Source organism: Rissa tridactyla, chromosome 1 (genome assembly GCF_028500815.1).
Source record: "Rissa tridactyla isolate bRisTri1 chromosome 1, bRisTri1.patW.cur.20221130, whole genome shotgun sequence".
Lineage (NCBI taxonomy): Eukaryota > Metazoa > Chordata > Aves > Charadriiformes > Laridae > Rissa > Rissa tridactyla.
In genome coordinates this window covers 102,440,154-102,464,941 of record NC_071466.1, presented here as the reverse complement: position 1 = coordinate 102,464,941, position 24,788 = coordinate 102,440,154, and the positions used below count along the sequence as shown (strand labels likewise).

The following is a 24,788-nucleotide window of genomic DNA, read 5'->3' as shown; positions in this document are numbered from 1 at the left end:
AAATACGTATATTATCGTGTCACTGTGATTTCAACGAACAGTTTTAGATCCATCTGCTAATTACTGTCTTTCCACCTTTTTAAAATTCTTTAAGCCCTGCAATTCTGGGGAAGCTGTTAAGAATCCGAACCTTTCAAAAAAGTAGCAGCCATCTGAGCTCTCTGCTGGAATGGCTCATGGCGCAACCACAGTCTTCTAATATATTGCAGCGTGGCTTAAAATCCCTTGCATCTGCTGGAAGATCAGGGACAACTGTTCACCAGGAGCACCTACTCTTGAAAAGAATTTTAGCTCCAACTGTGTATTTCATCATGCAAGTCAGGAAAAAAAGGATGACATGCTTTTGAGCAGGGAGTTTCATCTCGGAATCATTCTGATGTGATGGGCTGAAACTCTCTGCAGCTTATGTATAAAGATCATAATAAATGTCTTCAAATCTTGCGTCCTGTTCTTGTCTTCTGATTCTTTAGGTGAAGCAGTATAGTTGGCACACATACATGAATGTAGTCTTGTTCTAAGTTAGGCTCACCCGCTGGAATTCAGACATATGAAGCGTTCGGAGTTACCCAGGAGAAATACTTAAAACTGAATTATCCCTGAATATCCACTATTCAACTCCTAATATGCCTGGAGTATTTTTTCCTCTTCTGACTAGATGTTTTGCTTAGCTGTTCCTGATGTTTGGTGAAGGAGAGTTCTTATTTGCTGGTGGAGATTTACTTCGCATCCTTAGGAAATTAAATAAGCAAAATGACATTTTTTATGAGATGGCATTATTTCTGTAATGCATCAGATTCTCTTTGTAATAAACAGTGAATGTTTCCATTTTCTACCTATTTGATTTACTTTTTAACTGATAGAATATTAAGATGTTATTTGTTCAATCTTAAAATTGAGAGGAAAAATATTTACCACTGGCATATTTTTTTGTAATTACCTTCTTTTATATATACAGAGGGTGTGGGCAAATACATACCAACCAATATAAACAGAATGTTTCAAAGTCCAGCTTTCAAGCAGTCTTCAAAGTTGTTACAAGTACTAAGGTTTCTAATCTTTAATATTGAAATAATATTACTTATGTAATATATGAGTAAATCTCTCAAACAGAAAAGATATAAAAACATATAAAATATAACACCACAAATATAACCTGGTTTAGTTTCATGTGTGAAATATTGCTGTATTCTTGGATTCTAGTTTTTAGTACCTATTAAAATGCAAATCTCGTGCTCGTAGCGAGGGAGTGAAGGAAGGAAATTAATTGGCTTTAAAAGGCATCTGTACTGTATGTTTAAGAATGGTGTGACATTTCTATTTACTGTTGTTACAAACTCTCAGCCTTTTTCTTCTGGAGTAAATTTTATTTACTAGAAACTCTTTACTAACAGGTGGTCTCTCCGTTTAGGCAGGGCAGCAAATGGGAGAAATAACGCAATAGTAGTCTCACAGATTCTAGGTTCTCATGCCCACCAACTGCAAAGTCTTAAACAATAAGTTGCACATGCCTTTGAAAGGTGATGGGGTTTATCTCTCCCTCTTACTGCTGATGAGAGTGTTCAGCATTCAAGTGAATGCCACAATCATTGCTGAACTGTTTTGGTTTTTTTCTCAGAAATAAGCAAGGAAGGGTTAGTTCACTTGTCTGCTGCTTTTTCAAAACCTTTTTTCAGGCAGGACAGAAGAACCTCAAGTTAAAACAATTACATGGGATAAGACCATGACTTAACCTTTGGGAGAGTCAAGAATTTGCCTAATCCTGAACATCCCAAATTCAATCAGCAGTGAAACATCTGTTCTCATTAGAAGACAGTGATCAAAAGCTAAAGTGCCATTAACTTGCAACTTCTTTTTTTAATTGTCTCTGAATTGAAAAGACATACTTATTTACCCTGCTGAAATGCGTGCATGGTTCAAGGAAGAGAGTAATTTTTCCACAGAAAGATGCCACGGTTTGTTTTTTCCAGAGACCTGGTCTGTCTGCAATAGTTAACTATTTCCTGTCCTGAAGATCTTTTACTTATACATCAACACAGTGGGTATAGTTAACAAAGCTTACTGAATGCAGCCACACTGAATTACAAATAACTTCTAAGATGTTATTGTCCCATTTAATTATGCCTGCTTTGGTCCGAAGGTTTTTTCTTTATATCTCAACTATACATAAAATGAAAAATTACAAGGAAAGATAGTTACTTAATTCTTACTTTATTCCATGTCCTTAAAAGCTGAGATGCTGCTCTTGTCACTTCTCTGCTTCCCCAGGAGATAGGATAAGGGTACCCTGTCTCTGTCCTGCCCTTTGACTTATTTTTCCAGCCTGTAGATGATGTAAGACCAGCCTTTACTAGATTGTTCATGACTGATTCCATATGAAAACTCAATTGCAGAATTTTGCTGTTTCAGTGTAACAAAATGCTTTTATGAGATAAAACTCTTGAATGCATTTAGTTCTTCTCGATGTGCTAGTAGGAAACCTTTGAACCTGCAGTCATGATATACATCATCTTTTACATTAGAGCTATTCTCATCTCCTTTCTTCTGCAGGCCCTTCAGAGTAACCTGAAGTATTCTTTATTACCAAGACGGCTGATCATCAGTAAAAGATTATCTCAGTGTTTGCATCCAGCACTACCTAGTGGAGTGCATTTAAAGGCACTAGAAACCTATGAAATAATCTTTAAAATTATTGGGACAAAATGGCTTGCCAAGGATTTATTCTTATACAGGTAAACTTTTCTTTAAAGGCATATGTATTTCACAGTCTATTTTAATTAACTAAATTTTTTTCTTACTTTTTCTTATTTTTTCCTTTTTTTAAAAAAAAAGCTCTGGTTTGTTTCCTCTGCTGGCAAACGCAGCAATGTCAGTGAGGCCTGTTCTCCTTGGTTTGTACGAGAAATACTTTCTTCCTCTCCAAAAGTCCCTCCTGCCTGGTCTTCAAGCCTTTGTAATTGGACTGCTGCCTGGATTGGAAGAAGGATCAGAAATTTATGACAGGTGAGAACTAATATTAATTTAAAAACAATATAAAGTATTTTGCTTTCCTGTGGAACTCTCAAGAAAATTCTGTCAGCTCTGTGTATAGAAAGCTTGATAAAAGAGCTTCTAAGGGTGGAAGAATGGTAAGTCCCTGAAAGATGAAACTAATAGTGCTAAAGTAGAAAAACCCTTTCCCCTTCTATTTTCATCTTAGGAGGAAAAGAGGAGAGAAGAGGAAAAGGAGGGTTAAAAATAGATGTGCTGAGAGAATTAAAGCTCCTCTGAACTCCTAAATAATTAACCTGACTCCCCAAACCACTGCTCTGTTGATAAATTCAATTTAAATATTGTAACACAAGAGAGCAACTGAATTTTTTCCAGTCTTTCTATACCAGATACTTACCCTCAGGTTCTGAAGACACAAGCAAGAGGCAATTCGTATAAAATATATTGTGGAAAAATGTATCTCTCTTAGTCTTGGGTGCTCATGGAAGTAATGACGATGGCATTCAGTACCATAATGTCAGGATCAGGAAAAGTGCTGAGAAGACCAGCTCAGCACCCATTTGTGTAGTGGTTTTACTTCAGTTACCAGAACTGTTTTATAAGATCTTTTAAGAACTCAACCACTGTAGGTTTCATCCAAATGTTTCTTTGCTTAAAGAGTCACTAAACGTTGCACTGGCAATGTACTTTCTTCTGTATTACCAGTCTGGATGTGTTGCTGTTCTCTCTGCCCTTTTTGAATCTTAAATAGCTGTATGTACACTTTAAAAAAAAAAAAAAGAGTGACACATGCCAGGCTGCATAGATTACAGTTGATAAAATACTTCTAATGCTTCTTTTTAAAAGCAAGTAGGCTTGAAGGCTCATATCAATTGCTGGAGCAGCTAAGAGTATGTGTTCCCAACTTGTTGAGTAGCATTCAGTTGCTAGAACATCATATCTATGGTCAAGTATATACCACTTATACATCTGCTGTAGAAACATGAATTTTAGTATGTGCTTTTTGTCAGACAGGCTTATAAGTGATGGTGCATAGTTTTCTCTTTCCTACAGCACTAGTTGCTGGGGACTTGGGGGAGAAAGGGGATCCCTTGGAACAAAATCTCCTGTCTATCCGAAGCCTTTTTAGGGAGACTGAACCTATTTTGAAGCTGACTAAATTTGAAATAGTGAGTTAATGGGAACTGCAGATTAACTTCCAAGATCCGACTTCTGGTTTTATACCTTTTTTCCCTATTCTTATTGGCATTGTTTTCCTCATCACCAGCAGAGTTAAAGAAGTTGTTATCCCACTCTACTCGGCGCTTGTCAGGCCACATCTGGAATACTGTGTTCGGTTTTAGTCCCTGCTATACAAAAAACATGCGGACAAGCTGGAGAGTGTCCAGAGAAGGGCCACCAAGATGATCAAAGGACTCGGAAGCCTGTGATATGAGGAAAGGCTGAGAGAATAGGGTTTGTTCAGCCTTGAGAAAAGAAGGCTTAGGGAAGACCTTAACCATACGTTCCAGTATTTAAAGGGTGGCTACAAAGAAGATGGAGACTCCCTTTTTACAAGGAGTCACATGGAAAAGACAAGGGACAAGTTACTCCTGGGGAGATTCCAATTGGACACAGAATGAATATTTTTCACAATGAGAACAATCAGCCATTGGAATAATCTCCCCAGGGAAGTGGTGGATTCCCCATCATTGGACACTTTTAAGATTCAGCTGAGCAGGGTGCTGGGCCATCTTCTCTAGACCGTGCTTTTGCCAGGAAAGGTTGGACCAGATGATCCTTGAGGTCCCTTCCAGCCTGGTATTCTATAATTCTATGATTCTTTGCCTTGAAAAAACAGGATCACAGACAGGAACTGACCGTATATTTCACTGTGAAATATATATGCTAAAAGTAATTTAATGGTATTTTATGAAATATAAAAATTACATGAGAAAATCTTTCTTTAGTTTAGTCATCGTAGTGATTCTGGTGCAAGAAAGATAGACCAAGATAGCTTGTTGGAAGATGTGTGAGATTAATTTTAAGTTCAGCTTCATGGGATACTCTTCACTGAAAATGTTTAGAATCTTCGACATTGAGGACTAACACTAATACATCCCCTGCTGTTCCTGAAAGTGGCAGAAGTACTAGCTCAGGTTTGGCTTCACCCTAGAAACTATTACCTTCTTAAACACACATATATGCATGAGTTTGCACACACACACACACACAAAACAGAAAAGAAAAAATGGCTTGAGGGCTACTTTATAAAGAAATGGAAAAGAACATGAGATTGGGGAGTGTGTCCTTCTTCTGTGCTGGACTTCTTCCTCTTTTCTCACTTCTACATTTCTCACGTGACGTTTTAATTCCTATGTTATAGTAACATACCAGAGTACTGACAGAGTTGTCAAAGCAGAGAATGTGCCTTCAGTCATAAGACCTCCAATGTGATTGCCTTTAAACTAATTCTGGTGTACCAGTCCTTTGGGCAATAACTGACAGCGTGTCATTTTATCTCATGGGTTTTTTCATTCAGGGACTTACAAATTGAGCTCATTGATTTGTAAGTACAAATATGTAGGATATCTTCCAGTTCCCAGACTGATAAAATTGGCTTTCAGAGCCTAGTATCAACTTAAACTATTTCCAATTCAGCATTGCACACGTCTCACTGTAAATATTTTGCAATCAGAGCTACTGCAGTAATTTGATCAGAGCTTAATGTTTGCAGGTAATTACTGGAGAAGTTTACAAAGTATGCACAGAAACTTTGTTTCAGTGAGTGTGCACAGTGACAAAGGATTGAGGGCTTTTTGATTGTTTTCGTACAATTAGATGCTGGCCATCTTCACGTAAGAAGGGAAATACTGATAATACAAAGATGAGGAAGATAAATAAGTAATGTCTGTGTATAATTGCAGTTTTATGGTACAAAACTGAACTAACAAAAATCTATTTTCTCATGTCAAATATATTTCCATACAGAACAGATGCTCTGCTTGTGAAGCTCTCCTTGTTGATGGGCCAAGAAATGTTTTATGGAGCACTCTGGGGCAGTGTCCTGGTCAGCCCATCCATCAGGCTACCTGCTTCTCTTTTTGTTGTCAGTCATATCAACAGAGAGCTGTCTGGAAAAGAGCAGAAGTACATGCTTGGCACCGATTATAAGCTCACAGTAAGTTCATTACATTCCCTGTAGAACAGTCTAATCTGCTGTAAGACCTGTGTACTAGCAGATTGTGCCTTCTCTGTATTCAATTAGAATGATGTGCTCTTAAAAATATTTTGGAGAGAGAGAAAGAGAGGCTTATGGAATTGCTTAATATGGTTACTTCATGGGAGCATTTTACCTGAAATATAGCAGAGAATCTCCCCTACTAGTTTTGGTTAGCCTGCAGAATGCAAGTCTTCTGAAGCTTCTGCAGTTTTTGGTGATCAGTGTTGCATACAGCCTTAAAAGACTGACTGTTTCAAATCAGAACTTAAACCTGATAACTTTTCTCTACTTGTTCTGAATTTGCATTTAAGGTTGAAGACCAGCTTTTCTATAATACAGTATTTACAATGTTTAATGTTGTTTTCTCAAAGTGTTTGCAGCTCTGGAAGGCAATTTTGAAATCTAGTATCTTTTTATTTTTTCGGTAAAATGGAAATCTTCACTAGGGAGTAATTTACGTTAAACTTGAGTGATGGAATAACTGTAATGCTAGTTAGAGTAATTTAATATCTGCATTTTATGAGGCTTCACGTTCTGTCTGATAGCTGGTGATGTCACACTGTGGTATTCTATATTGTTACAAACCCAAGTATTTCATAAGTATTAATGATTCTTCTAACAGTATTCAACAAAACTTTTTTTTAATTCATTTTGGCTGAGTATCTTCTTATTTAAAAGATATTGTTCACATGTAACCAAGTTTGCTTTCTTTCCTTCTTGTGATTATTAACAGTGATTGTAGTTTAAATGTTCTCATGAAGTAAAACACCATTGTGTTTTCTTTTCCTTTTACAGATAAAATCTTTGTGCGCATCAGTATTGGATTCAAATGTCCTTGTGCAAAGAAACACCCTAGAAGTGATTCTCTTCTTCTTCCCATTTTATACAGCTTTGGTAAGAGGACTATTTTAGTAATGTTGCATGCGAGCTTTGTGCAGGAAGGTGTCTTCTGTGAAACCAATCCAGCTCCTACCTCTGTTATTGCCAAATGTCTGAATTTTGTACCTTCAAAATCAATTAACAGATTTTGCAATTTGTTGTTCCCACATAAATTTTAATAGTAGAGGAGACACTGCTGCATCTCAGACTCTTTACAGCTTCAAATGAAGATGTACTTTCACAGTGAATATTGCATGATATTTGGAATGTGCTTGAAGTATTCAGACCTGAGAAACTGCATATGGAAAAAATATCGAGCTCCTTTTTCAAGTAGAATTTCAGCATTTGGAATTGTCTGTGCTAAACTAAGATACTCCTGTTAAAGACTAGGAAAGAAAATACTACTTGAAACAAGAGCTGTTCCCCATCATTTCCTAACTTACCTAGTATTTTGAAAGTAGCAAGTGATTTTAAGTCTTAAGTCATAACATAATGAAGTCTTTAGTATTTTTAGCTTAACTGTAGCTTTGTACCTTAAATAGGAAAATGATCACAGTTGTGTCAGATTCCATTTCTTGAGATTTTTAGTACACAATATAATTTGTTGTTGATGGCTTGTTGCCTTTTTTTCCAAAACATTAATATGACCAGTTTAAAAAAAAAACAAAACTCATTACCAATTTGACTTGTTTAAATGTTCATAAACAGCTAAAGTATTTTTGGTTTTCATTCTAGGACTGCAACGAAAGCACTATTCTATTGCGCAGGACTGATTTAGTCTATATTCTGTCAGCAGCTACACAAACATTGTTGAGGAGAGACATGTCACTCAATAGAAGATTATATGCGTGGTTGCTAGGTACTGTACAGCATACAGTGATATTCAATATTCTGAATACCTAAGAGAAAAAAATATCAGTACTTAAAAACGTGATACACTTTTTCATCAGTTAGTGAATGATGATAAAATAAAGTGTTGTTTAGTTGACATTTATTAAGTACCTGTTTAATAAAATTAAGCATTTGTTTGGCAAATAGGCCTTCTCTTCAGAGGTGAATTCATTTCACTGTCCTGAATCACAGGGCATCTGCTGAGTTATTTCTGGTCCCATCCACCTTTGTTCTGAAGGGGTTCAGTGGACTGGAAGGAGTGGGGTGCTATTTTAAGTTATTTAACTATTTTTTATGGAAGTCTATTAATTCCCACATGGGCTTAATTGTCAAGGAGCTCGTAAGAGAGCTATAGCTTCTCTCCATCCGCCTCTTTTTAACTGCATAAGAGTTAATATGACAGGGCAAGAGCTGCAGCCATGTAGTTGCAGGAAAGTTGCCTTTGCTGACCCTGTGTCTGGATCTGGCCTTGGTTTTCATTTATGTTCAGCATAGCACATCTGGATGCCTCAAACTGTGATATGTGGGCCATCCTTGGGCAGTGCGTGAGCTAATGTCAAGCAAAGCGTTGAAATGACAAAGGTTAAAAAGGCAGTGTAGTTTCAATATTTGTATAGATGACGTGTGTAGTGCTCTGTACTGTAGTGTTTTTCCGTACTCCTAATGCCTCTGTTTTTCTTGTAGGCTCTGATATTAAAGGTGGTACTTTTGCTCCAGACTCAGCAACTTCTGAAGACCATGCTATTTATTTCTTTGGAAAATATTCTAAAGATCTTTTGGTTGAGGTATTTATGATCCTTTCAAATGTTAGAACAAACTGTTCCTAGAATTGTTCACTGCCACTTGGTTTGTCCTTCGCTTTATGTCCCTAAAGATAGCATCCTTTTGGTGGTTATATTTTCATCTCTCTGAATGCCTACTGTGCTGTATTTATCCCAATATTGTATGTGCTTACAATACAAATGGAATCTAATGAAACCAAAAGGTAGCATCTTTGATGAACTACATGAATTATTTAAAAATGCTTCTCTGAGTAAGATCAGCTCTTGAGTACAGATGATGAGAAGATGTCATTGATTTGTCTATCCTGTATAGAAAATTGAAGTTCAATTGTAGTTGTTACTAAACAAAATGAAACTTAGAAACACTTCAGGTCTTAATTAAATGGCAATCTCTCTTCTGCATATAACATTTTGATGTTTTCTTTTTACTAGAGTTTGATTGAAATTTTACATCAGAAATTACCAGAGTCTGATACAGAGGAACAGCATCAAGCTTATTTGAAACCCTTCCGCATCCTAATTAGTCTCCTTGACAAACCTGAAATAGGTAATGTTGCTTTCCACTTCTGTTGTGACTGCTAGCGACTGTTACAACTCGGTGTTCATTGCCTTTGACAGTAGGACTCAAGACATCACCCTGTATAATTCTTCCTAATTCTGAATATGTGTGTGTTTTGCATTAGTGTGCAGGGGACTCTGTTCCTTGCCTTGGACCTGGTTCAGAGCGGTCCTCTGGAGCAGGCACCCTCTCCAGGTTATCTCAGGCTCTTCTGCAGAGCACTCCACTGTGTAGCATGGACATATCCTCATGAGGATAACGCTCTTCCATGCTCAGAAGTGCCATCAGACGGGCCAGTTAAAAAGAGCCAGTTCTGCCCTAGTTTTCATGTTCTGCTTAATTTGTTCCTTGGAGGTTAATCTCTAAAATACTGTCAAGCCTCTTTTTGTTCTGTCTTATAAAGCGGCTTCTATCTGGAAACCCACCGGTACGACTCTTGCCTGGGTTTGTTTGCAGTGCTTGGCTGTGCATGCAGGCCTTCCTACACACTTGCATCAGAGTCACGACCGTGTTGCTTTTCCGGACACTGTCGTCCCACAGGCAGGTGGCCTTATGTGGTACTGCTGCCAAAGTGGGCAGTACCACTAACCTGCAGGTGCTCCAACTGGAAGCAACTTCTTATGGGTGTGGGGAGGTAGGGGTGCCTCTGTCGATGGTACTGCTGGCTTGTGCTGGCCTAACGTTGCTGTGGGAGCTATAGTTTCAGACTTCGTGACTGAGCTGTGAAGAATTTCCTCCTCTTCCCTGTCACATGTTTGTCTTGTTGTGTACGTGAAGTTGCCAGCACCAGAAGGGTGAGGCTCAGCCAGCCCTTATTTTAAAGGGCAAGTTCTCCTTTCTCCATGAAAAAATTAAGCAAAGTGACTCAACACAGTTTTAGGATTTAATGGCATTCAGTAAGAACCATGTATAGATAAATCTTTGAAATTATATTCTGTGAATCTGACAGGTATGAGAAGCCTATGGACTGGTTAACTGGTATTTGTTAAGAGTCTTAGCAACTGACTGTACCCCAAAGTGTTGTTCCAGGCATTATTCTGGGGGCTGTGGGGAGTGACGTTACCATTAACTAAGCCTGTAGACTTAAAATAAAACTCATGAACTGAGACTAAACAATTGAGTGGCAGTTCGTTTTGCTCCTGTACCTGGTAAGCTTATCCTCTTTCATGGGTCAGGAAAGTCATTTTAAGCCCATTTCTTGTTACAGAATTATCACAGTACTGCCAGGAAAAATGAGGCGTCTCTATTGCTTATCTAACAAATGAATGCTACCTTAGTAGAAGCAGTTGTTAGTTGGTTTATGACAGTGGTGCATATGTTTCCTTCCAATGTTTTTATCTGGTTTGAAAAAAATTTATCATGATTAAAGCCTCTTATAGAAAGTATTTTTATTTCCTGACAAAAATGCTGAAGAAGAGACTAAGGTTGTTACATTATAAATTTATTAATTAATCTAATTTAGAAAGTAGATGATAAATTCTACCCTATTGTATGTTTTATTTGGCTGACAATTACTGTTAATCTGAACTACAAATAAGGGTTATTTAGCTGAACTGCATTATACAGTTTAATCTTTCTGCTCCAGTCAGCATACAAAATATAACTTCTTGAGCCTTGAGCTAGTATGTCTTTAACTTCCTTTTGAAATGGATTTAGCAATGCAACTTTTTGGGGTTTGTTTTGTTTTTTTAAGGTAGCAAACTAAAATATAACAAGAATCTTTGTCCTTGTCTGCTTCTTTTAGTCACTTTTTTTTAGCTTTTTAGAAGCACTCATTGGAATGCTTTATACATTACATTTTTGTAATGGTTCCATTTTTAGAGTATTGGACTTATCATTTGTTCACCTCTGCTATAGAAAATTTCACATAAAACAAAAAAGTGCTGACCCTTCAAAATTGGGTGCAGTTGTCAGCACTGTTGCAAGCGGAGTGAACAACTTCACTTGTAAGAGAGTAGTGAAATGTTTATTAACATAAAACAGTCATTTAACAAAGTTAGTAGTGAATGCGACAGTGTTTTACGAGATTCGATGCCAGGGTACACTTGATTATTTACTGCATAGAGACGAGGGTCAGACAAGCTCTCAGGGAGACCCTCCCGTTGAGTCACGAGGTTCAGAAAGGACCCCCTTGCTTTCTGAACTCCTTCTCAGAGAGGAGTCTAGGTGCGGCTGGATCCAATCCTAGTCCCAGACTTGGTCAACGGTTTATATCTAAAGGATTATATATACGCAATCAATCCTTATATCACTTAGCTAAGATTTCAAAGTTCAGCATGCTATTAGTCACTTACCGAGAATCTGTTGCAGCAAGGCATCTCTCAGCCTCGAGGAGAAGAACCTTAAGCGAGCGTCCCCACTCAAGGGGAGATCCTGTCATGCAGCCCGCTGCCGTGCAGGAGAGCTCAAGGGCTCTTGGGCTGTCCCCTATTTATGGAGTAAGATAATTGACCTATAGTCATATTCTCATGGGAACAGGGTACCTAGGTTCCCACTCCAGACAGTGTTTTGGTTGTGTTGCCAGCCATCTCCCACAGTTCAAGTGCAACTCATAACAACTCCCGCTGATGGCCATGGCTTGAGCAGGAGCCGGAGGTGGGGGGGGGAGGGGAAAAGGGGAGAGCACACCACCACAGCACATGCCTAACTTACACTTTCTTCTTAAAACTGTTTATAAATATGCATTTTTAAAATATATTTAGGCATTTGAACTTCTTCAATTTGCTGATTTTTCCAGCTTCTGTCCCTCAAAATTTAATCAAGTCTACTATGCTAAATGTGAATTGGGAAATTTGCTTGTTTTCCTTATGGATACAGACACGGTGATTATTTTTGGCATGTGAACTGCAGATTTATGGTTATGATTCTGCCCACTTATGAATGTTTCCAGTGTAGGTGCCTTACTGAAGTGATTTAAGTGTAACATAGAACCAGTGCTATGGCTTTCCAAGTATCACTTTAAAAAGTTCCTAAAATGAACAACGGGTAATATTTAACCAGAATTCAAAACAAACCCAAATATTTAACTATGTTTAATTTTATATTTACTGGAAAATCTGACATTTTAAAAAGCCACATAAGCATTTTCTTTCTACTTGGGTGATTGTGGTTTTTCAGTCTAGCTACCCCTAATTTAAGTCCATACAAGTTTGTAACTGAGCCGCCTAGCAATCACTTTGGTGCAACTACTGGATTCTTTTTTCCTTCAATTGTAGGGCCACAGGTTGTTGGGGATCTCTTCCTTGAAGTTATTAGAGCCTTTTATTCCTACTGCAAAGATGCACTTGGTTCTGATCTCAAGCTTAGCTACAATCAAAGTGGCAACACACTTGCAAGGTATAACTACAAGTTTTCAACTATGAACTGAAATGATATCATTTATGTTAAGCGAACTTATTAAAATCTAAGCAATTTAAGGAAGGTTAGCTTTTTAACAAAGTGACTTTCTGTACAGAAGATGAGATTTTCCTATGACTACCCTTTTACCCCCCACACGCTTGATTTCTCTTTGATTAGCAGAGAAGAAAATGAAGTACACTGTATATGTTTTGTGTTGATTAAATCCAGTTTTGTGTTGATTAAATCTGTTTGGTGACAGAACTCTTAGCCTTTTGATTTTCAAAGTCAAAGGCTTGATTTCTTTCATGTGGGAGAAAGATGCTCAAACTCCAGCTATCCCAGAGTGACATAGTCCTTGATTTAAAACAATCAATGTCTTTTAGCTTCTAGAGAAATGGGGAAAAAGATTTTAGAACGCATCAGCTAATACTGTGATGTGCATGCTTTTCAAATCTTCACTGACATCTGTTTCTTTTTTTTTTTTTTACCTTTTTTTCTCTTCCACAGTGCAATCAAAGAGAACAAAAATGCTTCAGAAATTGTCAAAACAGTCAACTTGTTGATCACATCCTTAAGCACAGATTTTCTCTGGGATTACCTGACCAAATGTTTCGAAGATTGTTTCAGGTGTTTATGTTGTCAAACAATAGCGCTCCTCTTAAAAATACCACTTAAGAGCTATCTGTGTAAGATAATAAAGTTTACTGAAGCATTTAAATTCTGGAAGGGACATAACACATGTTAGAATCAGACAGATATGTAAGTTGCGTCCTAAGATAACTCAAGAATGCAAACGGGTAAACAATTAGATGGAAACTAGCAACCTGAGAACAAAATCAATTATTTTCAAAATGGCAACTGAAGGAGGAGAAGGTTTGGGAGGGCAGGTGAAGAGGTCTTCCTTAGAATAACAAGGTTTTTTTTAAGAAAAACAAAGATATAGATATCGATCATTTTTATTTCTTTCAAAATATAAAGGAGAAGATCATACTTTAAATAGTAAGATTATGTATAGAGATTCAATCTGAAAATCAGAGGCACTTTAGTATTCCACATGCAAACGACAGTTTAGGTGTGTCTGACAGAATGTTTTATCCTGCTGTATTAGAAGTCCCCTCCTACGTTGCTTCAGAAAGCCTAGCTGTTCGGTATTTTGTGCTGGTTTTAATGAATGGTTTTTATTGTAACAAGAACTTTGACAGGAAAAAAGCTCACATTATAATGTTTCTCTCAATCCAGAAACAAATCCACACAGATGAGATATCCTCTTGAAAATATTAGCAGTCCTACAATTTCAGAGCTCTGCACGCTATTGGTGTTTCTTCTTGACGTGATTCCTTTGGTAAGGCAACCTGAAGTTAACTGCTTTGAAGTCTTAAGAAACTTAAAATCAAATAATTCATGTTGTGATTACCTAAAATGAAAATAGGCAAATTGGCGTACACGTGCATATGCATGCTATGTCCTGCAAAGAATAGTTTTATGTGTTGACCTATATATGGCTACCTGTGCCATTGCCTAGCAAAATAAAAATTGTTGGCATTTTAAAATATGGTGATTCTATCAAAGAAATGAAAAAATGTACTTTTTGCTTCTTGGGTAAATAATTTCCTGGGACATTTTGGTCTCTTAGTAGCTGGCTGACTGTCATAAGATTTTTAGGGTATGATTCAGTGCTTATCATGTAGAATGAAGAAAGAAAGAATAGCACTGAAGCAAATTCGTACAGCTTAACCATTCATTAACTGACTTTACAATCTTTGGTCGTTGTTGATAGGCGGCTGAATAATAATATGTGATAACTATTTTAAATAATGCTTATTTATTTTAGGAACTCTACTCTGAAGTGCAGACTCAGTATCTTCCACAGATGCTCAGTTATATGGTGCAGTCTCTCCTGGAAAATATGGAAGTATTAGGTTTACCAGAACTCACTCATGCCTTAAAGACCTGTTTTAAGGTGCTTAGCAAAGTGCAAATGCCCCCTTCCTATTTGGACATTGAGACAGGAAGTGGAAATGGGGTAGGTGTTTTTCAGCTACTCATAGATGTTTAAAATTGTTAATGATATAATTTATTTTAAAATGCTAATTCTCCTAACTTAAGGCTAGATGATAACTACAGCAATAAAAATATTTGAAACTTACCATCTTTAGCCCCTTTCAGAGCTATCTGTTGCCTTGTTATTCTTACTGGTTATTCAGTTCTGACTTTTTTTAATTATGTCCTGGTTCCGGCAGGGATAGGGTTAATTTTCACAAGGAGCTGGGACAGATGACAAATTATTTGTGACAGTGAAGGTCTTGTCTGAAACTTGGGCTATAATCCTACTTCTTGAGAAGAATGTGATCTTCATGGTTTTAAAAAGGCACTCAGCATTTAGCAGTTTAGCAATCTTTTAGCAGTTGCTAAAGATTTGAGTTGCCAAATCAAGCCCAGCTCTGCAGCTGGTTAGGTCTGCAAGACTTTCAATTAATATTTTAATTTAACACAATGTGGTATTATTTGTGTGCAAGAGACACAATGAGGAATGAGGAATAGATGGCATAGTGCAATCGCACAAGCACAGCCTGCCAAACTTTTGCACTAGAACAAATACATGCATTTGACTAGAAATAATCCAACATATGTAATACTGTTCTAGTGGTGAATTGATTTTAAGGGAACGTTTCCATTTGCTAAGTATCTGTAGCTATGGATCTGTTGGTGTTTGATGAGTCAAGGTGTGAGGATTATACAAACATCTGTTAGGTTTCAAATGCAATCAAATTGAACTCCTTACAAATAACTGTGTCTCATGATTTTGTAACAGTAATCTGTATCTAGAAAATGTAAATACTAGGTGGGGTTTTTTTTCTGTCATTGCTGTTCCCCAGTGCCTGCCACAGTTCTACATAGTTTAAAATGATCTATGCGGCACCACATTAACTACATTAATGTTCCTGTTTTAGAGCCCAGTGAAAAAGGAAAACGTGGACATAACCTTGGACACTAAGTCTGTGCTGCAGGAGGAGGATGAGACTCCATTCCCTCCCCTGAAGTCAGAAGACAGTGGCATTGGTCTAAGCACTTCCTCCCCAGAGCTCTCTCAGCACTTGGGGGTGCCAACTGTGACCCTTGAGAGAGATGATGTCTGGAAGAAAGGGGGTAGCATTCAGAAGACTTTGTATTGCATCCAAGAGCTGGTTGCCAAGTTTTCCAGTAAATGTATTTTTGGGGTGCAATTTCAAGAAACAAGTAACGAAAGCATCTCAGCAATGAATCTGAGTAGAAAAGAGAAAAAAGAGAATGGCTACAGATTACCTGAAAGTGCTAGCAAGAAGAAGAGCCCATGGGATGCAAAGCAAATCACTGTACCTCAGTTTAAACAAATGCTTTCAGACTTGTTCTCAGTTCGAGGGTCACCATTCAAGAACAAGAGTTCTCATCCTCTTCCTTCTGACTGCAACTCTGGTAATAAAAAGGAAAAGGAGGAAGAAGAGTGGGACTTAGAACAAGTGATGCTTGTCTTGGGACCCCTTAGAGGTGACTGCAAGGAAGCTTTCGCTGCGGCTTGTCACCTTTTGTTGGATTGTACCACATTCCCAGTCTATCTTTCGGAGGAGGAGATGGAACAGTTGTACCTCTCTCTGTTTCAGGTCCCTGGTAAGAAAATATTCCTTTACTGGGCAACTTCAGCATCTGAGAATGCAAATAGCAGTGTGAGCTTGGCTATTTGCAAGACATGTGACCAGGGCTGGTAGTAATGCCCTTTGACAGGGCGGAAGGCAAGTTGCATGTGACTTACCCATATCAGCGTGTGTTTTGTGTCTTGCAGCTGAGGGACAATTTTTACCAAGCTTTTTAAATTCACAGTCTTTAGAAAGATTTCCATACAAAACTTGTTGCTGAAGGGATGAAAAGACCGATGGGCCTGTAGAGCCTTGTGGCATGGTTCAAGATTTTCAGGAACTCCTTCCCCCCCAGTCCGTGTCATGTCATACCACCCCCCAAAAAAAAGGATGTGTTAGAGGGAGATGGGTGTAGTTGGAAAACTGGAGCTATAAACCATAACAGAAGCAAAACTAGGTCTTTCCCTAATCCTCAGAACTCAAAGGAGTCTGATGTAAGATACCATATTAGAATAATCTTATCTAATTGGAAGGCCTGTTCATTCTGGCAATTCAAGTTCATTAGCTTTAGCAGAAGCAGTTATTGGCCTGAAGCCTACTTGACAAGATAGGTTTGTAGTGAATGGAGAGGTCTGAAATTGGAAAATTGGGTTCTCTTCCTCACGTCACTACAAATTTCTGCTGTTGTCCTTAGCAAAGTGATGATATGCCCATCATCCACATAGGTGAGCTGTCTGCTTGACATGGAGACTTTTGTATATTTGCAGTGCCTTCCATGTGGAAGTTCATTGTAGCTGAACTTAGAAGGCTTGCTTTCATAATTGTGTTTCTTTGGAATATCATCCTAGGATTACAGAAGTCTATTTGCAAAATTCTTTTCAACTGCACACCCCAGAGAATACAGTAAGGTTTAAAGCCAAAAGGAGAGAACTTCTAATAATGAAGGTCTGGTTCGAATATGATACAGAAGTTGCCTGATGTGGAGAAGGAAGAGTGTTCATTTTTTTGTGGTAGTAAAGCAGCTAAAATATTTGGTTTTGAAGCCAGAGGTGTGAACTCATACTTCAGAGTTTCCAGTCAAGCCTTAATAAAACTTCATCTGGTTATTCACACAGGAGGGACAATGATGGCTAGACTTGATGTTAGCCGTATCAGTTCCTTGTGTACTTCATGGTTTCTGAAACGATACACCTCAGTGCTACCCACGAGAGCATCCTTGGATCAGCAGACCTCTGTTGTTGGTTTTGACAATGACAGCTGGAAAACAGCAGCTGGAAAAACTAGTTGTTATTAAACGTAAACTGGAAAGCAGAAATCCACTAGTTACCAGGTTACTGAGGTCCTGCAAGAGCTTTCTGCTGGGAGAAATAGGGAAAATAATACAACTTGCTTTGAAGAAAGTCCCTTCCAAAGTAAGGGACTCAATGACAGCATGAGAGTTGGATTTGGGCAGTCATTTTTGTCTGTTGGTCTTGTGGGCTTGATTGAAGAATTCTTGGAAATATGACCATAATCTTGAGATTATTCAAAAACTTTTTTCTCACTTATCTTCTGAGGAGGTTGTGATGTCAGCTTCCCTCTGTGGCTGAAGTCCTTAATGACAATATGCTGTTGTGTGAATGACTGCTACGTTCAGAATGTGTCCATCTTCACGCTGCTGGAGGTGATCAACCATTCCCAGTCACTAGCACTTGTGATAGAAGACAGAATGAAGCGATACAAAGTGTCTGGCCACAACCCCTTCTTTGGAAAGCTACAGATGGTCACCCTTCCTCCCATTGCTCCTGGAGTTCTAAAGATTATCTCAGAGAAAACAGATTTCTACCAGGTGTCGATTTTCTTTTTTATTGATGTTAGTGTTGGTATGAGGGTGGTTTCCAAGATCTTTTTCTTAATTACTTTGTTTCCAATTGCTGTGCCTGACACATGTACAATCTGTTAAGTTTTGACCCAGAAAATAGAAGCAGAAATGCTTTTCTTAACTTCTGGTGCGCGTACATTTGAATAATCTGTCCTACCAGGGTCGGAAATTTGCATTTCTTTAGGTCTGAATGTACAACCTGAATTCTTGTTCTTTGCTAACCTAAGACAATTTGGAAATCCCTTTTGGTAATAGTGCGCATTTATGCAATGGAAAGCTTTTAAGTCAGGGAAGAAATCGCACTTATTATTATTGTTGTTGTTGTTATAATTATTATTATTATTAAATATTGTTATTTTCCCCTAGAGAGTAGCATGTGTGCTCTGGAATCAGCTGAACAAAGAGACACGGGAGCATCATATTGCCTGTGTGGAACTGTTCTACAGGCTGCACTGCTTGGCACCATCAGCAAATATCTGCGAAGACATTATCTGCCACGCGCTTTTGGATCGTGATAAAGTAAGTCCTGTATTCACTGAAGGCCTTTCATCACTGTAGAGTTGTTCCAGTGCTTCCTAGACTGCCTCCGGTTCCCTCCCACCCCACATCTTCACTCCCATGGTCCCTCTGTCTTCCAAGAGTCTGACAGACTCTCTCCACGCCTTTACAGTTCCCTGGGATTTGTTCATCATGGGAGTACTGCTAAACTTAATCCCTGGATAGAAGCTCTATCAGTCAGTGCTGGAGTTTTTTTAATTTTGGCCCAAATCACATAGTATCTAAAATCATACAGTTTTTGTCGGTATTTCCAAACTGACCCAGCTCCACCAATAACTCTAAAATCATTTTATTTTGTGTTGATTTTGTAAACTTCATATTCCAACAAAAGACTTTATTACCTTGTAAGCGTATGTCAACATAATATTGACCCTGTGTCCACCTTAGTGGACACCTACTCATAATAAGTAAGCTGTATTTTAAGTGAGCCAGTTATTAATTATTTTACTTACTTAGTTTAATGACAGAAGAGTTCTTTAATAACTTACAGTATATTTGTGAGAAGTACCTTGCACAATAAAACTTAAAACAGCCACCTTCAGTCTTCGGTATTGTTTTCATATCTTTGTTCCGCAGTTTTGAAACTTAAAAGTTTAGAAATCTTCTTAAAGCTTTCAAACAAAATTACCAGTAGCGAACGCTACCTAATGTACCAATGTCTTCCAGTTTGTCCCGACTTTTAAACCTCCCTAACACCAAATCAAGACTAAAATGTTTATACACAAGAATCCTGAAATACATTTTTGGTGTATTGGCACATCCTTTTTCGCTCCTACAAACACTGTGGCTGTTAAGTTTTGGTTGTGCATTCATGGATATATGGCACTTTGGTTTAATCTATTGCAAAATAGAAAAGTGCTCTCAAACTACCTGAGAAGGATTAGCAGTCATCTACACAATAGCTGTTGTTCTGCTAGAGGTTTAAAAATCATGAAAACTTTACTCAGAGATAAATACTGCAAAAAATATGTATCTGTCTTGTTTCCTTGCAAAGGGGACAAGGCTGGAAGCACTGTTCAGATTCTCTGTCATGTGGCATCTGACCAGAGAGATCCAAGGCAGCAGAGTGACTTCTCACAATCGGTCCTTTGATAGGTATTTTCCATTTCCACTGGCTTGGACTTGCATTTGTATATTTAACTGTATCATGCTTTGTTCTGTTCTTTTTTCTGAGATGGGAAAAAGCTCTCTGTAGTGCGAACAAAAAACGAGTAAAAGGAAGATCTTCAGCTTCCTTGCACTGTTACCTTTTAAAGCACTCTCTGTGCATGGTGCACTTTCTTGTGTGAAGGAAGTTTCTGTAAAAATAAAAAGAGCTTTGTATGTGAAGAGTAGCTTGCAGACAAGTTTCTGCATTAACAGACATTTTTTATCTTGGAGTGGGTTAGATTTTTTCCCAACGAAAATAGAACCAGCTACTTGTGCAAAAAAAAAAATCTTATTTTAGTTTTACTTCCTATTTATGAGACCATAACCTTTGTATAAAATGAGACAAAGGCATTAAGAGTCTTTCTAAATAAATATGTGAAAGAACTTTAAAATATGCTGCTCTTCTAGAGTGTGAGTATATGTATGGCCTTCCTTCTACAAATGCATGCGTACTTGACCTCGACTCAGGAAAATGTGCATGATCAAGCTATTGTTAGCAGACATGAGCTATTGGCTGGTGCTCACTTGAACATGCACTATGTCTGTTCCCTGCCACTATTTTGTTGTTTGCATTAACTTTTTTAGGGATTTCAATTGTACTTCTTCGTTCTGATTTCTCCACTCAGGTCTCTGTTTGTGGTACTGGACAGTCTCAATTGTTCAGATGGCGCAATTGGTGCTGCAGCACAGGGCTGGCTGATCCGTGCTCTTTCACTTAATGATGTTGCACGGATTCTTGAACCAGTCCTGCTGCTGCTGCTTCATCCAAAGACACAGCGCACGTCCATCCACTACATCAAACAGAAAAATTCAGCAGGTAAAACTGTTCTTGGACTGTAAGTGCTAACATAGCATTGCATACTCCTGAACACCTCCTGAAGGTAGTCTCCGAAATGCAATGGCATCCTGTTACCCTGAGTTGTCTTGCATCAGTTCCATAGATTCCTCCTCATCCAGGTACCTCTACTGATGCCTAAAACACAGTTCAGGAGTAAGTCATGCTAGTTGAAGGCCTAATGATCATTTCTATTATGGTGGCTGCACCTACACTGTTGGTTTGGATTGCTCCCCGCTTTGCTCTGGGATCTTGTCCCTCACTTCTCATTGCCATTCTCAGATGATCCACACTGCATGTGTGTTCACTGATTACAGGATCCCTTCCCGAGCAAAACTAGGTCTGCAACCAAATGAAATCCAGGAGCAGTTTGGTGACTGTGTCAGTCCAGGAACTGTTCCAGCAGGCAGGATGGACAGGCAAATCTTACTCTCTCAACCCAATCTTGCCCCAGCACAGCACATGCCTTCGTACCAGGTTTTTTTATGCAGAATGATTTTTGTTAATGATTCCCACAGCATCACGTTAAAATAATCAGACAGGTTGTGAGGAACATCTTGCTGTTTAGGGCACACCGCACAAAAAACCCCACCTAATTCTGCTAACTTATGAAAATTAAAATGTCTTTGTCCAAAGAAGATCTATCTTGATTCAAGAAGAGAGCTAAGCCCTTGTGGCAAATGTCTTGTGGTATCCTAGAACTAGGATGTAGAAGCAGAGAGATGTTTGGAATTGAAGATCACCTCCAGACACCCACATTTAGGAATGTGGCAGGGCGCCTTTACCTTGACAGGCTGAATTTGACAGCTGGACGATGTCCATTTTAAGACCCATAATGAGAACCATTGTGAACCACACATGATCTGTGTGTCAAATGTGGAACAGACAAGCATGACAAAGACCTGTGGGGAGCAGCTGAGGAAGGCTGAGACAGGTGTGGAGCCTGCGTTTGTTCCAAGTGCAGAGTCCTGCAAAGGCTGGCACTCTGTTCAGGTTTGGGATTGCTGGGAGTGGTATGGATGTGAGACACTCTGCACCATTTGGCCCAAGTAGCTAAGGTTGTTTCCTGGAGCAGAGCAGGAAGACAGTGGAGGAGTGTCCGGTAGTTTTGTGTAAAGAAACTTCCGTGTCACCTGTCTGTCTCATTATTGTTAATCTAGCTGTCTGCTTGCATAATTGCTTTTCTGTCTTGGTTGGCAAATAGATAGATGGCAGACATTCATAGCACCCGAAGGGACCTGTTTATTAGATGCTATACAAACACAGAGCTAATATATTCCTTCCTTGTTCCACAGCATGTAACCAAGGAAAACATTAGCTCTTTACAAAAAAAAAAAAAAAGCTTCTGTTGTTATCGTTCTCATTTCGCTCCTGATCTCACCAAACATTTTATGCTCAGGAAGCATTAAAAAAAAAATTCATATCTAGAGAATCATAGCATAAGAGAAGCAGCATGTGCTTTATGTTTTATCCTATTCTCTTGCACTTAACAGTAGGTTAGGACTGCTTTACCACTTTAAGAAAAAAAAAATTCTTGCCTTAATCCAGGGGTTTTTTTAGCTCCACTCATTACAATTAATACTAGACTACAGCAGAGTAGCTTTTTAACCTTTTTTTCTTACAATGATTTATTCAATACAAAGCATGTTGTGTGGACTAGATGACCTTTAAAGGTCCCTTCCAACCCAAACTATTCTATGATTCTATGTATGAAATAGACTATTATACACTCCTCCTGAAAAAAAAAAAACAACCCATTTTTTTTTCAGAAGATATACGTGACTGGCTTTGCAAGAAAAAGGCCTCTTTGAAAGAGTCTGGCATCTCTGAGAGCGATTCCGAGGAGAACCTTCCACTGAGCCAGTTTACTACTGTGGACAGAGAAGCAATTTGGGCAGAAGTGGAAAAAGATCCAGAGAAGCTGGAGTTAAAAACTGAACAGTCTGAAAACGATGGCTCTTGTAATCCAGTAACTTCACATGAAGCAGATGGTGACCAATATAACAGTGAGCACACAGAATCAGCAGACACCAGCACAGGCCATGACAGTGAAAATACATCCTCTTTTTCTCCTTCTCTGGAGCTGCAAGAAGTGAGCAATGAGGACAATGACAGTGCTGCAACTGATGGCAAAGAGACCACAAACCATATGAGTTTGCTCAACGCATTCCTTCCTGAAAGCTCTAAATCCAGTGCAGCACTAAACCTTGTGCGTGCTGACTCTGAGAGGACTCAAGCATCAGAGTCTCTGTCAAGTGATGAAGAGGTGGACTTGGAGCTCCAGGAAATTACCCATTCTAGGTTGCTCAAGCAACAGAAGGAAAAACAGGAGATGATTGAGGCTCTGTTCAAACACATGCTGCTATATTTGCAGCCTTATGATTCTAAGAGGGTATTGTATGCTTTTTCTGTTCTGGAGGCAGTGCTTAAAACAAACCCTAAAGAATTTATTGAAGCTGTAGCTAGTACAAGCATGGATACCAGCTCCACAGCACATTTGAATCTTATTTACAATCTTTTAGCTCGCCATCAGGAAGCTCTTGTAGGGCAAAGTTTTTATGGCAAGCTTCAGACTCAGTCCCCGACTATGTGTCCCCATTCTCTTCTAATAGAATTGCTCACTTACCTCTGTCTCAGTTTTCTGCGCTCATATTATCCATGCTACTTGAAGGTCACACACAGAGATGTGCTTGGCAACAGAGATGTTCAAGTAAAAAGCGTGGAAGTCCTGATCAGAATGATGACCCAGCTAGCTACCATGGCAAAGGCAGCGGAGAGTAAGAATGTAGAGTTCATACACAATTTGCTAGGAAGATGCAAAATTCAGGAGTTTGTTCTCCTTTCTTTGTCTGCATCTATGTATACAAGTCAGAAACGGTATGAACTGCTTATGGCAGATGGAGTCAATAATGTTCCTGAAGCAGAACTCTTTGAAGAGAGCCTAATCAATTTTGGGCATGATCAAATATGGAGCGAACACCCCCTCCAGATTGAGTTGCTGAAGCTTTTGCAGGTATTGATTGTCTTGGAGCACCATCTTGGACAGACTCCTGAGGAGCAGGAGAATCAGCCAGACCTCTCTAAGGAATGGCAGCAGGCTCTTAATTTCCAGCAGGCTATTGGTGCAATGCAATATGTCTATCCGCACCCAATAACTTCACAGGGATTGTTCGTCTCTGCTGTGGTTAGAGGTTTGCAACCGGAGTATGGCTATGGGATGCATCCCACTTGGGTAGGCTTAGTCACATGTTCCCTGCCCTATTTTGGGAAGTCCTTAGGCTGGACTGTGGCACCATTTATTGTACAGATATGTAAAAACCTGGATGAGCTTGTCAAGCAGTATGAAAATGAAGCTGTGAAGACATCTGCAAAAACATCTGCAAGGTAAGAGTCTGCAGTGTGGGATTTGTTATGCTGAAAAATTCCCCTTACTACAGGGTAGCGCATGGTAACTTACTGGTTTAGCATTGTGGCTCCCAGAGTTTGATCCTCAAACCCTGCTGCACTTGCAGGCATCCGTCCCTTGAGCCCAGGTGAGGTGGAGGCAGTATTGTTGCAGCAGGGGTCACTGTGTTTGGAGGAAGAGAGGACAGGGGACCAGCAGCAAGAATGACCAGCAGCTGTGATATTTCCTGTCCCCCTCTGCCTGCTACCAAGTAAAAAAGAAGTTCCCAGTTTTGACAAGATGGAGGATTTTGGAGGACTAATTAAGGAGAGACACCCTGGAGAAGAAAAATACAGTGATATTGTTCAGAAGAGGCAGTAAGTGAAAGGAGTAGGGAAAAATAATTGAACACTGAATATTTATAGTCAGGTGGGGAATAGTATTTTAAAAGATCTAGACAAGGAAACAGGGTTGTCCAAGCATAGCTTGTGAATCCTTTGTTTTGATATTGCTGTCTTGTCATTCCATTATTTTTTTTAACTATTGTATAGAATCAGATTTCTACTGGAATTTTTAATCGAGGAAATCCACTTGGCCCGTTAATCATTATTATTTTTTTTCCCCCCTCCAAAGCTTAACTTGTAAAAGAGAAAATGTTACGCCTGATTACCCACTAACCCTTTTGGAAGGTCTAACAACCATTGGTCACTTCTGCCTTCTGGATCACCCTAATCAAGCTAGAAAGGTAA

At 38.8% G+C, this 24,788-nt stretch overlaps 1 protein-coding gene across 4 annotated transcripts in view; it reads left to right on the top strand.

The window, feature by feature from the left end:
• The window catches only part of DOP1B (DOP1 leucine zipper like protein B), a 51,370-nt gene that overhangs the window by 10,845 nt on the left and 15,737 nt on the right, over positions 1–24,788 (top strand). For 3 of the 4 annotated variants that reach the window (XM_054218146.1, XM_054218155.1, XM_054218166.1), the window contains exons 3-20: positions 2,548–2,729; positions 2,830–3,000; positions 5,959–6,148; positions 6,986–7,084; positions 7,805–7,928; positions 8,645–8,745; positions 9,175–9,289; positions 12,517–12,637; positions 13,148–13,267; positions 13,880–13,982; positions 14,472–14,663; positions 15,592–16,285; positions 17,808–18,079; positions 18,479–18,631; positions 19,665–19,765; positions 20,446–20,636; positions 22,424–24,038; positions 24,673–24,784. In XM_054218146.1, the coding sequence (XP_054074121.1) occupies positions 2,548–2,729; positions 2,830–3,000; positions 5,959–6,148; positions 6,986–7,084; positions 7,805–7,928; positions 8,645–8,745; positions 9,175–9,289; positions 12,517–12,637; positions 13,148–13,267; positions 13,880–13,982; positions 14,472–14,663; positions 15,592–16,285; positions 17,808–18,079; positions 18,479–18,631; positions 19,665–19,765; positions 20,446–20,636; positions 22,424–24,038; positions 24,673–24,784 (4,656 nt within the window). The remainder of the gene's footprint in view (positions 1–2,547; positions 2,730–2,829; positions 3,001–5,958; positions 6,149–6,985; positions 7,085–7,804; positions 7,929–8,644; positions 8,746–9,174; positions 9,290–12,516; positions 12,638–13,147; positions 13,268–13,879; positions 13,983–14,471; positions 14,664–15,591; positions 16,286–17,807; positions 18,080–18,478; positions 18,632–19,664; positions 19,766–20,445; positions 20,637–22,423; positions 24,039–24,672; positions 24,785–24,788) is intronic. The other variant, XM_054218176.1, reaches the window with a different exon arrangement.